The sequence below is a fragment of the Carettochelys insculpta genome, chromosome 6 (assembly GCF_033958435.1).
Source record: "Carettochelys insculpta isolate YL-2023 chromosome 6, ASM3395843v1, whole genome shotgun sequence".
Taxonomy (NCBI): domain Eukaryota; kingdom Metazoa; phylum Chordata; order Testudines; family Carettochelyidae; genus Carettochelys; species Carettochelys insculpta.
The window spans coordinates 73,583,272-73,596,331 of NC_134142.1; the positions used below are offsets into that span (position 1 = coordinate 73,583,272).

At 42.6% G+C, this 13,060-nt stretch overlaps 1 protein-coding gene across 10 annotated transcripts in view; it reads left to right on the forward strand.

The window, feature by feature from the left end:
* Positions 1-5,913, forward strand: part of PPFIBP2 (PPFIA binding protein 2) — a 260,115-nt gene extending 254,202 nt beyond the window's left edge. For all 10 annotated transcript variants that reach the window (XM_074997329.1, XM_074997330.1, XM_074997322.1 and 7 more), the window contains 2 exons: positions 460-525; positions 1,689-5,913. In XM_074997329.1, the coding sequence (XP_074853430.1) occupies positions 460-525; positions 1,689-1,751 (129 nt within the window). In that variant the 3' untranslated portion in view covers positions 1,752-5,913. The remainder of the gene's footprint in view (positions 1-459; positions 526-1,688) is intronic.
* Positions 5,914-13,060: the final 7,147 nt, after the last annotated feature.

The following is a 13,060-nucleotide window of genomic DNA, read 5'->3' on the forward strand; positions in this document are numbered from 1 at the left end:
TTGATATTCCTTTTAAGGACAAGAAAAGAGTCTGAGGAGTATTTGTATTGTCTGGCTAGTAGAAATGTGTCTCTTGCATTACTGAATGCTTTTGGCTGCTAGAAAATCTTACTGTAACACCTAGCACTATAATTCATGAGATCGAATTCATACATTCTTAAATCCACTCACATGCAATATTTGTACTAAAGGATAAAGGAATACCTTTTCTCCATATTCTACAGTATGCTGGCATAGAAGTAGAAATGTCCCTTTGATTTGTGAGTTATGTACAAAATGTACAGCTGTTTCTGTGTAACTTTGAAATGTGTTAAAAACTAGTTCTCAAAGGGTAGCAATGCATTATGTTGAGATTTTGTTTTCTTCAAGACAGAATCACCTCCAAAAGATGCATGTAAAGTTTGGAGAAAAAACTGTAGTTACTGTCTGATTTGATCTAGTTACTGACTGATTTTACAGATGGAACATTCAGAAGGAACAGTAATGCAAATAGGGTTGCTCTCTCAAGACATAAGCAACCTCACGGTACGTACCAATTTACACTTTCTGTAAAGTCATAAACATATCCTGCTACAAGGAAATGAAAGTTAATCATTACCAGCAGTACTCTAGAGTAAGTGTGGCAGCATTCATGTTCTAGATCCTTACTTACAACCTGCCTACATTTCTGTAATTCAGAAATCTTTATTTTAAATAAGCTGTCCTTTATTCATGGTGAATGGCCTAAGTTGAACTTAAGTGGTGCGTAGTCTGTCCTGATTCTCCTCACCCTCCAAACAGGCCCAACGTAAACTAGAATATATAGCCAATAAAAAATTTCAGTTTGTAACTCTAACATTTTGCAAGCAGCTTTTGCCCCTACTAACTTAGAGTTCACTTTACTTAAGCAATATGAAGCATTTGATTGTGTTCAATACATAAGATCACATACCCTGTGTCTACATGAGCCCCTTCCTTTTGGAAGGGGCATGTTAATGAGCGGGTTCGAAAGATGATCATGAGGTGCTGCAATGAATATGCAGTGCCTCGTTAGCATAATGGCAGCCACGGCGATTCGAAAGTGCAGCTTTTCGAACTGTGTAGCGCCCGTGGAGATGGGACCTTCTGAAAGGACCGCCCCAGTTTTCAAAAGCCCCTTATTCCTATCTGGTGTTAGGAAGAAGGGCTTTCAAAAACGGGGGGGGGCGGGGGGGTCCTTTCGGAATGTCCCATCTCCACGGACGGTGCGCGATTCGAAAAGCCGCACTTTCAAATCACTGCGGCTGCCATTATGCTAACGAAGCACTGCATATTCATTGCAGCACTTCATTAGCATCTTTCAAACCTGCTCATTAATATGTCCCTTCCAAAAGGAAGGGGCTTGTGTAGACCCAGCCAGAATGTGTAAAATTAACTTCTGCATTGGTGCAGCTGATTTTAGCAGATGAACTAAATGGATGGTTATGTAATGTGAAAACATTTTCTCCACTGTCAGCCAAATGAAAGACTCATTAATGCAGACAATCTCCATCCATTACATATAATCAGGTGACCTGTAATTCCTTAAATATTTATACAATCAATAAACTATCAAGTTGGCAAATTTCTACAATAAATCAAATCTAGTTACAGTTTGATTGCTTTGCCATTGCTATATACATCTCTAACTGAACATATTTCTGATTAGTCTAAATACTGTTTACTTTCAGGATATGCTAAGCCAAGATGAAGTGCTAAATGACAACAGATTTTTAAAGGAAGACTGGAGATGATGAACATGACCAAGAACACTGTTATACCTCATGCGTATCCAGGGAACTGGCTGATGAAAGATGGGTGCTAGCTGCAGAAAATAGCTTAGGCTTTTCTGCCAATAATAAGTGTAAAATGTGCATGTTGTTCATGCAGTAACATCCCACAGGTTAAAAAAAACCACCACTGTTTCCTGTGTTAAGTATTTTACATGGATATTAAGATAAGTTATGCATAATTATCTCTCATCATCCAGAGGGAGTAAAACTGGGAAATGATTAACATTATTAAAATATTTCTTTACAGATTTATGATGACTTCTTTCATATGGTGGATGTATGCACTGTTATCTGCTAAAGTATCTGTTTTATAGTTTTATACTTTTATAATTAACTTGCAATGTAGAGATAAAGTAAGTAGACTTTCCCTCTGTCCCAGAATAAGGGTCCTCTTGATATTAAATGATAGTGACAATGATGGTACTTTAGCAATTCCAGTCAATCTTACTATCATGCTCTATGATTCAGGATGCAGCAGATGCTATCTTGGGATCTGACTGTGGCAGAAAGTTATTAATAACTGCAGCAGACAGTTATTTACTGAACCATTGCTAAAATAGCTGCAGTTGGATTTAACAAGAGGATTAGCTATAGGATTTTGAGACTCCCTAAAGAAGAATAAGGGACTTTGCTTTCTCTACCTGCTATACCATTGGGGTGAAAAGACAGATCCCCTTTTCACCCTTTGTGCAGCTCTAGTTAGGCTGGTGTGGTCTTAGACTGGCCGGCAGAAAGCATGCTGGTCCTTACTCTGCATAGTATGCGTAATGCATCACCAGAACAGCAATAAGAAAATAACTCTTTCATACCACATGACTTCAAACAAGGACTGTGTGTGTCCAGGCAAAAAATTCATCTGACAAATTTCTGTGCCTTATTTGCATTTTCAATCTCCCTCATTTGCATGCCTCTTTCAAAAGAGGAATGCTAGTGAAAACACAGCCATAGTGTGAAATTCAGCACAGAATCGGAAAACCAGGAGGAAGTGATAGGCTATGTTATAAGAGACGCTGCTGAATTTAATTCTGGGAGCCTCTTATAAGCAATGTAAAATGTATATGAACTCTGCATCATTACAGCATGCCTGAGCTATGGTTAGAAACAACCCCCTCCCACCCCCCCCCCCCCCCGTCACACAATTGAGTGGGAACTGTGTCACTGGCCTAGCATTTATTCTGCAGCACACAGAGGTTTTCACTTTTTTAGTTTGTGTTATTTACAAAGCACAACCCTGAGCTTGAGATAAATGGTACTGATATCATCAAATTATTTCTGAAAAACAACTGTCTAGTGAGGTACGTGTTTTCTTACATATGCCAACCCATTCTTTTCATATGCACAGAAATGAAAATTCCATAGGTTTGGATTACATTAGACAGGTTGGCGGGGAGGGGGCTCCTAACTGCAGGGACAAAAAGTGGTGCCTGACATAAAAAGTTTGCTCATCCCTGCCATAGGCACTGGAACAAGGAATGCTGGCGGGGAGTGGGGCGCGCAGGGGGCTGCAGCATTGTATGCAGGGTTACATTATGGTTTCAGGGGTGTAAGCGTGTGCACACACACACACACACACACACCACCACCACCACAATTGTCCTAGTGCCCCAGGCTCAGCTAGTCCTCACCTCTTAGCACCAACCAGGAGGTCCCCACCACCACCACATTCCAGGGTTGCTCCGCCCTTCCCTTTGCTCCCCGACCTTCAGCCACTCCCATGCACAGGTGGGCCCCCGGCTTCCACCATGTGCCCAATGCAGAAGCTTCCTTCCATAGTTTAGCCTTTAAACAGTAAAGCTCTACCTCTTTTTTAATTATTAATGAAGCTGTTCAAAGTGACTTTAAAAAGTACCCCCAGCACTCAACTATACAGAGAGGTCAATGGTCAAATTTGGCACTCTGCCTCAGAAAGGTTGCTGACCCCCCCCCCCTCATCTGCTAGACCATTCCCTCAGATGTGTTTGTCTAACCTGGTTTTTAACATCCTCCAATGACAGATACCCTTCAGTTAGGAAGTTTCTTCTATCTAACCCAATCTGCCCTTGCTGCAATTTAAACCCATTACTTCCTGACCTGTCCACAGTGAGTAAGAACAATATCACAACCTTTTATGTGTTTGTAGATGTGCCTTATCAATCGTCCCCATGCTTTTTCAGTCTGGCCTCTGACATCATGTTTCATAGTCACTTTTATTGCTCTTCTGTGGACTCTTTCCTGGAGCATAGACCTGCACACAATAACCCAGCTGAGTTTTATCGGGGTGAGTAGCGAAGAAAGGAGTGGTAATTCTGTCTTGCTTATGACACGTCAAGCTAATGAGCAATTTTTTTTTCTACAACACCATTACACTAATAACCCATATTTAGTTTTTGATACGTTATTCCCTCCTCCCCCCTTTTTTCTGTAGTACGCGCTAAAGAGCCCTTACCCATTTTATATGTATGAAACTGATTAGGCCTTCCTAAAAGTAGTACTTTGAATTTGCCCTTATTAATTGCTTCCTGTTTGAGACCATTTTTCCAGTTTATTGTTGAGATCATGTTAAATTCTAACCTGGTCCAAACTGCAACCCCTCCCTGCTTGGTATTGTTTCAAGCTGGACATTATAGCTACTTGTTCTGCACATAAAAACTAGAGATTAGGCATCATTACAAGGCGGGTGGCCTTGCAAAAATAACCACCTTTCCACCAAAGGGTTCGTGGGCAGTCTGTGGGACTACACTGATAATCTCTCTCTCTCTCACACACACACACACACCCCCCAAAAAAAAAAAAAAAAACCAACCAACAGGATATGTTATACACTGGGCAATTCCAAAAAAACAATCATGCCTGGGTTATGAAACAAAGAAAATAATAGGTTTGAAATAAATACTGTCTGAGGGTGGATCTCATCCCTCAAGACAAGGACGTTTAATTTTGTGTTATATGCTCAACTATATTTAACATGCCCCCTCTGACCTGGGTCCAATGCCATATATGCTACTTTCAAAATGGCTGAAAGTGCAGCTGTTTTCACTGATGTGCTAGTCAGTATCAGTAAGGGGTAGCCCTTATTCATAGAGCTAATTAAAGCGTATGGAATTACTCACTATGGCTACATCTACATTAGCATATGCTTTTGAAAGATTCTTTTTGAAAGAAGAGGGTTCTTTCAAAAAGAGCCCATGGAGCATCTACACACGAAAAGCATTCTTTTGAATGTAAATTAGAACAATGTGGCACTCCTTTCGAAAACACTCTTTGAAAGAAGCCAAAATGGAAAAGGAAAACGTGTAGACGCTCCGCAGGGCCCTTCTTTCAGACGAACAGTCTTTATTCTCAATCCCTGGCCCATTCTTTCAAAAGAGCAGGGACTGTGTGGATCCTCTCTTTTGAAAGATTGTTTGATCTCTTGTCTAATCGCTTTTTTGGTGTGTGGATGCACTCTTTCAAAAGACGTTCTTTCAGAAGAGCTCTTCCGGAAGAGCTGCTTTTGCAAGATGGCTGTAGTGTAGACATAGCCTGTGCGTAAAGCTGGCTCAGTCTAGCCTTTACTGCACAAAGTGTGATCCAAAAGCAAGACTTGGTCGTAGAACTGACTTCTCATAAAGATTAGTAAACAAAGTTGCATAGGAATTTAATGCACAGACGTTACAGCTAATTGCCACTCTGCCCCTTGTGATGAGTTTTAGTGAATGCAGACAGTAGAATTGTTTAATATAGGTTGGAATTTTCAGAAGTCCCATTCAGTTAATAGGGACCAGAGCTAGGTTTTTAATGAATACTTTTGATAATTCTTCCTGTTGATTGTTTGAACACAGTTATCTAAGGTGCACAGATGATGAATTTGCCAGAGAATAATGTAATTAAATATTTATTCTGGATCAATATTGACTCACTGGACCCTGACAGAGCATAGAAGAGTAGTTTTGAACCCTAACCTGTTTGAAGCAGGCCATACTGTAACTATTATTTTAAACAATCCAGTTTGTGTTGTTTGGTGGACTTAAACGTTCTTTTAACTTTTATTTTACATAAGAAATATCATACTCTAATATTTAAATATAAGTGAAAGTTCAGGACATACATACACTGACTTGTGAGCCATCCCTCTATAAGGAATAAATGTTATGTTTTACCTCGATTCCATGTTGACTTTGTGTAATACATTGTATATAGGCCCAGGCAGCTGGTCTTTGGGGAATTTTACTTATTCAACCCCCATCTGGTCTTCCTCAGTTAATAAACATACTCTGTCTGGACATGGTACTGTGTTCCCTACCCAGAGTACTAGGTAGGCATCTTATGTAAAAATCCCTTCCCCCAGTCACAAGGGCACTAGAGTATCAATGAAGTCAAAAGACCTGCATTATAGTCCCATTTCTAATAGCAACTTACTGTATGCTTGGGCATTTCAATGATCTCTGCTTGTTTATTTCTCTAGCTATTCAGTGAGAATACTCACTTTTTAAATCTTTGAATGGAAAAGTTGCCTATAACACACAGATTAGTGTGTTAAGGATGAGGTGTTTGGGTAAGCGTCAGATAAGATGTTTAGGTAATTGTTTTGCATTTCATAATGCTTATAATTTCACTCTCAAAATGAATGAGACTCTTTTAAAAATGTTATAAAGCAACATAATACCTAGCAGTTACCTGTTAATATTTTAAATTACTGTACCTCAAAGTGTATAGTGTTTATTTTTTAGAAAAAAAAACCCTCCTTAAAACAACTGTAGAAGAGACAAGAGGGGAAAATTAACAGTCAGGTTCAAAAGACTTAAAAAAGACACACAGAGAGCTTCTCTTTTTAAGTAAACATCCTCTAAGTCAAAAGCCTAGCCTTGGAAAAGTCTATTGAAGTTTTGCCATGGACTTCAGTGGGGCTAGGCTTTCATCGATGAAGGTCACCTTGCAGCTAGTGATTGATGGAAGCCATGGTGCAGGCTGGTGGACAATACACTGTTTGAAGCCAGCCATATGTTTGCCACTTCCCTCTTAAGCTGCTGGGTCTGAGCTGCACTGCTTAGCCCAATGACGCTCAACCTTTCCAGACTGCTGTTTGAAGCCATTCTTGCCAGGTTTGCAAGCCTGCCTGCAAGGATGCTCTTTCCTGTCTTCATTACTTGCGTGTGTGTCTGCTTTAGTAAGTAAGTAGATAATAAGTGAGATGAACTTGCAGGTGTACATGACAAATCAGACTCTAGACTCCTGAAAGGGGCACAGCAGTCTGGAAAGGTTGAGAGTCATTGGGCTAGGCGGTGCAGCTCAGACCCAGCCTCTTTGTCAGGGGATGGTGACACAAGTCCTGAGGTCAGTGGGGAAGGAGGAGGGGACAACAAAGGAGGAGTCCTGATTTGGAAGAAGAAATTAGGCCAGTCAGTCTCCCCTCGACTTGTGCAAAAATTCAAGTTACACGGCCTACGTAACTCAAGGGGTTATTGTAATGTTTTCTTCGCTGAGGTCAAACTGGCTCAGAAGGCACCTGAATGTGCCTTTTAAATGGCAATAGGTAAATTGTACCATGATTCTGCACCTGCTCAGTCTGTAGCCAAGAGCTCCTTATTGGAGTCCAGAGTACTTGTGTATGGCTTCATGAGCCAAGGGAACAAGGGGTAAGCAGGGTCACACAGACTCACTTTGGGCATTTCCACACCCTCAATGTTAATTTTCTAGTCTTGAAAGAAAGTTGCACTCTGGAGCCTTGTAAACAGACCAGCATTCCTGAAGATTCATGATATGCAGACTTCCCACCCACCCCACGTAGAGGTCAGTGAAATGATGTTTGTGATCTACCAACACCTACAACACCATAGAGAAGTCTCCCTTTTGGTTAATGTATTCTGAGGCCTAGTGGTCTGGTGCCAGGATGAGAAGATGCATGCCATCCATGGCCCCACTGCAGTTAGGGAACCCCATGGCAGTAAATTCATCCGCTAACTCCTGCACATACCCCAGAGTCACTGTCTTTTGCTGGAGAACCTTGTTGATAGCCTTGGCTATCTCGACGACAACAGCCCCCACTGCCATTGTAGATTTGCCCACTGCACATTGATTTCCCACTGATCAGTAGCCCTCTTGCTTTGCAAACATCCACAGAGCAATTACCACAGGCTTCTCAACCGTCTTGTGTTGCAAACATCCACAGAGCAATTGCCACAGGCTTCTCAACTGTCAAAGCAGGTCTCATTTTGGTATTGCTGTGCTTCAAGATGGGAAGCAGCAGTTCACAAAGTTCCTTAAAAGTGACCTTACACATGTGGAAATATTGCAGCCCCTGCTCATCAGCCCACGACTACAAAATGATGTGATCCCCAGAGTCTGAGCTAGCTGTGTGGGACCAGAACCTGTGCACCATGCTGTGCAATGCTTTCCAGTGCTGCCAGCAACGCCACAGTGCATCTCTTCCGATCTTCGTGTCTATCAGAGTCCCCGGCAGCAACGAGCTGATATTGCAAGGGCAGTACATTCAGGTATACTGTATCACAGTGTGGGAGCTCAAAACAAAACACTGCACAAACTTTGAAGTGGGACTGTAGCCATATTAGTGTTTGTAATGGCGGATGGCAATCAATATAAAAACCAGAAGAAGCCATTTGTTTCAGGGGGACCTGAGGGAGATGCATTCTGGGATGACATCAGCAACCCTAAGCCACTAGCCGCGACTTTTATTTCCCACAAGACACCAGCACAAAATACAATGGTCTACAGGGACTGTGGGATAAGTGCCCACAATGCACTGCTTCCACAGTCAGACAGGCTACCTTTTGGGGACACACTAAATTGGATTGGTGAAGTTTAGGACGCTCAAATTCAACTTAATAATATCTAGTGCTAAGAAGTCAATGTTAAATTCAACTTTATTTCCAAGAGTAGCCATACCCTGAGACCGCACTGAACTTAATTATCTACTGTCATATGTACTTATGAAGTACATGTGCTGTGGGCAGTTTCAGAGGTTGGTTTCATATAAAAAAAAAGATACTTCACAGAAGGCACATGTTTTGTTCTATGCCCTCTTAAATTTTACTGGTTTTTTACTATGTCTCTTCTCAGAAATACTTCTTAATTTCAGTGACTGTGCACAGCTCTAAATTCACCCTCTCTGAGTGGGTTTGTACTATTTTGTGCCTTAAACTTGTGTTGCGTGTGAGGGAGGAGAGTCAGGGATCCTGTTTTGAACCTGTCTGCCTGGAAAATTGCATTAAGCCACTACCACAATGTTTTTATCGGGTACATGAGACCAATAAGATTTGCTCTTTTTTTTGACACCTCACTAAATGTCTAATCCACGGGTCAGCAACCAAACTAGCAAGAAGAGCTATTTTTTTCATATTTGGTGAAAACTCAATAATTTGAGAGTTGCAATGCATGTTAATATGAGATGGTCCTTAATAAAGTCAACTCATACATTTTGTGACCCCTATTTTGAAAACAGTGCGCACATAAAATGATTTGTAATAAGACACATATTTACCGCAGGACATTCACAAACATTTACATATTCTATTTCCTCACGCTTTACATATCTGTGTTTGTATAACCGTCTTCCTGACGTTCACTCCTGAGCCCGCTTTAATTATGCTAGTTTTACTTCATGTTTAATTACATTTTTTCCCTTAAAATGCATATTGTCTGTAACAGCAGGAATGCCGTAAGCTTCCTTTTCCTTTTCAAAATCAAGACTTTATTAACAACATGATCAAAGCACAGATACAGTATCATATCCCACAATGCACTGCACATATTAAAGGGGGAGTTAGCCAATGTTTCAAGATCACATATCATTTGCTATTTAGATATGAGCTGCTCTTTGTTGGGCTTTTAGACTCTCTCTCACATATAGCACCACTCCTCCTCCTTTTCTCCCCTACCTGTCTTTCCTGCACAGTTTTTACCCTTCCATGACAGTGCTCCAGTTATGCGAGTCACCCCACCACGTCTCCATTATTCCAATCACCTCATACTCCTGACTGTGCCAGGGCCTCTAATTCTCCTTGTTTGTTTCCCAGGCTTCTTGCATTTGTGTACAAACACCTTAGGCTGCCCTGGGCTCCCAGAGTGGCAGGGACTGACGAGAGATGATCTTGCAACACGTCCTATCCGGAGTCAGGTCCAAGTTGCCATCAAAGTGCAACAAGGCAACCAGACTAGGTGGAATACCCACTAAAGTCTTCAAAGGACTGTGCCAGAGCTCCACAAACAGCTCCACCTCCACCTCCTGATTCTCAAGAACTGGGTTACAGAGCAGATGCCACAAGATTTCAAAGACACAGTGACTATCTGTTCAAAAGGGGAGACAAGTCAGACAGTGGAAACTCTCTCTTGGGAAGATAGGCGCATGAACACTAGTGTTCTGGAAGAGTCGAACATGACCAACATTGAAGCCATCATCATTCATCAGCAACTTTGTTGGACTGGTTCAGATGTCTGATCAGTGCCTCCCAAAACAGATTCTGTTTTCCAAATTGGAGAAAGGACAACAGAGTGTTGGAGGCCAAGAGAAATGATAAGGATATGCTAAAGGCACACAGGAAAAAGTGCAGCATCAGTGTCAATGCTTGCGGGAACCTTGCACAAAAACCGTCCCCAGTGGAGAACGGTAGTCCATGAGGGGATGGCACAATTAGAGAGATCCCACCACAGTGCAGACAAGGAGAGGCAGAGAAGAAAAGAACATCAAATACTGCCCCATGCCCTTTCAACAGCTACTAACAGCTGTCCCTTCTGTGATAAGATCTATGGCTCCAGAAGTGGGCTTAATAATGGACTCACAAATAGGAGGGTGACATGAAGCTGTTCTACTCACTTTCGAGTGACCACCAAGAAGATGATGACAATTTTCTGGGGCTAGATTCCAGAGCTCTCTGCGGCCTTCCCCTCCTCATTCTGCATCCCCAACGAGAGGAGGGGGCAGAATGTGTGGAGTGAACAGGTCCAGAAGAGTGGGGGGAGAATAGACTGGAAGGGGGATGCAGAGCCAGGAGCAGTGGAGTGGGTTGACTGGGAGGTCTAAAATGCTGGAGCCTGGAGTGGCTGGGAGATGCAGAGCCCCGTCCAGGGGAGGAGAATGAAGGGGTAAGGGTGGCACGTAATGTTTGGTGCCTGGAGTGGCCTGGGGATACAAGGCCCCTAAAAGAGGAAGGTAATGTGTATGGATAGGGTAGCATGTAATGGGGCATGTGTTGGGTGGGGTGCAGAGTTTGCTTACTTTGTTTTCTTAAGCACTGCTTCAATTAAGGCAGAGGTCACTGATTGTGATATCTCAAATCAGCAACTCAATGAACTCTATCTGCCTGTTAATTATCGACATGAGTGAAGCACGCATTTGTGCTTGACAGTCTATCATGTTTTTCCTCTAGTCAGTCAACTCTCCTTTTTCTTTTGTTACAACATTTCATGCTGGGACTGCTCATCCCCCTCCACATTTGGGGCAACCTCTCATAGCTTGTCGTCTACCAAGGTCAGTTCCTAATAAAATAAATGTAGAAATATTAACGGAATTGTCAACATATATTTATCTTTACTTTGAACAATGACCATAATGACAGAATGAATGGCTGTCTGTCTCTATGGAAGAACATATTGCAACTTCAAGGTCACTCTGGTGTATCTTAAGACTGAAGAATGTATGATTCCAAGCAGAATGATTTAAGCTCTTTTGCAGATGAGGTTTACCTTCAACACCATGGAAAGTGACCTTCAGTTCATGGGGAAAAAATTTCTTAAAGCAATGCTGCCACATGTCCCCGTGGACGATGGCCCAGGGAAGAGTGGGTGGCTACACTGTGGCATTCTTAAAGCAGCAACTGGATGTTAAAGCAGCTGCTCCAGGAGTTGAAACATCATTAAGAGTCACTGCAGATGTGCACATGAACCAGGTGAGGGTCCAACGGCTCCTTGGACTGTAGTGGGGAGGGGGAAGCATGAAGGTTGTCTGGACTGTGTGCGGCTTAGATCAGTGCCTGGATTTTAAAGCAGATGCTCCAGAAGTTAAAAAATTATTAAAAGTCACTGCAGGTGCACACGTGAACTGGAGGGGAGGGTGGTTGGTTGGAGCCTGTGCTGCACCTAGAATTTAAAGCAGAGGCGCCAGTAGATATATGAGTTTTGCTCTGCATTGGGTAGGTCACAGGGAAAAAATCATTAGTGACTCGCGAAACTTCCCATGTGTTCTAGGTTGCCAAAGAAGACATCAGCCTCAACAGAGTAAGAAAGAGAGATAAGCAAAGATAGCTCATTCTGTCCGGGTACAATGTTGGAAAATTTTCCAGAGTGCTCTGTAGGGCCACGCTTCCAATTACTGGTGGCTTGGCATGATAAGGTGTCTTGCCGTGGAAGCAGGAACAAGGCAGGTCTCCCCAAAAATCTCGTGAGGAGAATCCAAGAGTGCCTGTCTAAGACCTTCAGCTTTTTGTCCATACATGATCAGTGTTCCATCCCCAGAAATATTCAGAAGCTTTTCTATGGGAAACAGGCATAGACCCTCCACCTCACGATTGCAACATACTATTATCAGGAGTGAAAAAAAAGCATAGTTACTAGATGCGCCCTCTGCAGCATCCCGGTTTTGCCTCCAAAGCCACCTTCTGTGTTAAGAGGATGGGCTCCAAGTCAAGAAACAGCTCCTGGCTTTCAGGATCTGCTTCTACACTCAACTGGACCCCTCTGTCATCCACCTCTTCCAAATCAGGACATGCTTCACCATCCTCCCAAGGAACACACTGTAAGGAGGAGTCAAGTTGTCTTCTGGGGATGAGGTTGCATCTGTTCCCACAGTAGGCTTAAGCTCATCATAGTATTGGCATATCTGGGGAGATGCACCAGACCGACCATTCACTTGCTTGCATTTCTGATAGCTCTGCCTCCTTGATCTTTATATGGCACTGCTGAGCATCTCTGCTGTACCCTTTCTGAATCATGCCTTGCGATATTTTATCATAAATATCAGCATTTCTTGTGCTGGCTTTGTGGTTGAGGAGGATAGCTTCTTCCCCCCTACCCCCAACACTGAGATGAGGTCCAAGATTTCCTGATGGCTTCAGGTTGGGGCCCTTTTGTGATCCTGAGAACTCATGACCACAAGGTGTGTTCGGTGTGCTGCAGAGATGTGAGCCACATGTCTGCTCACCACACTGGCCAGAGAGGAAAGAAAATCTAATCAAAATTCCCAGGCTGATGACCTCTGCTTCCTGTCACCTGGGCTACATCTACACTAGCTCCTTCCTTTTGGAAGGGGCGTGGTAATGAGAGAGTTGAGAAGATGCTAATGAGGCACTGACATGAATATG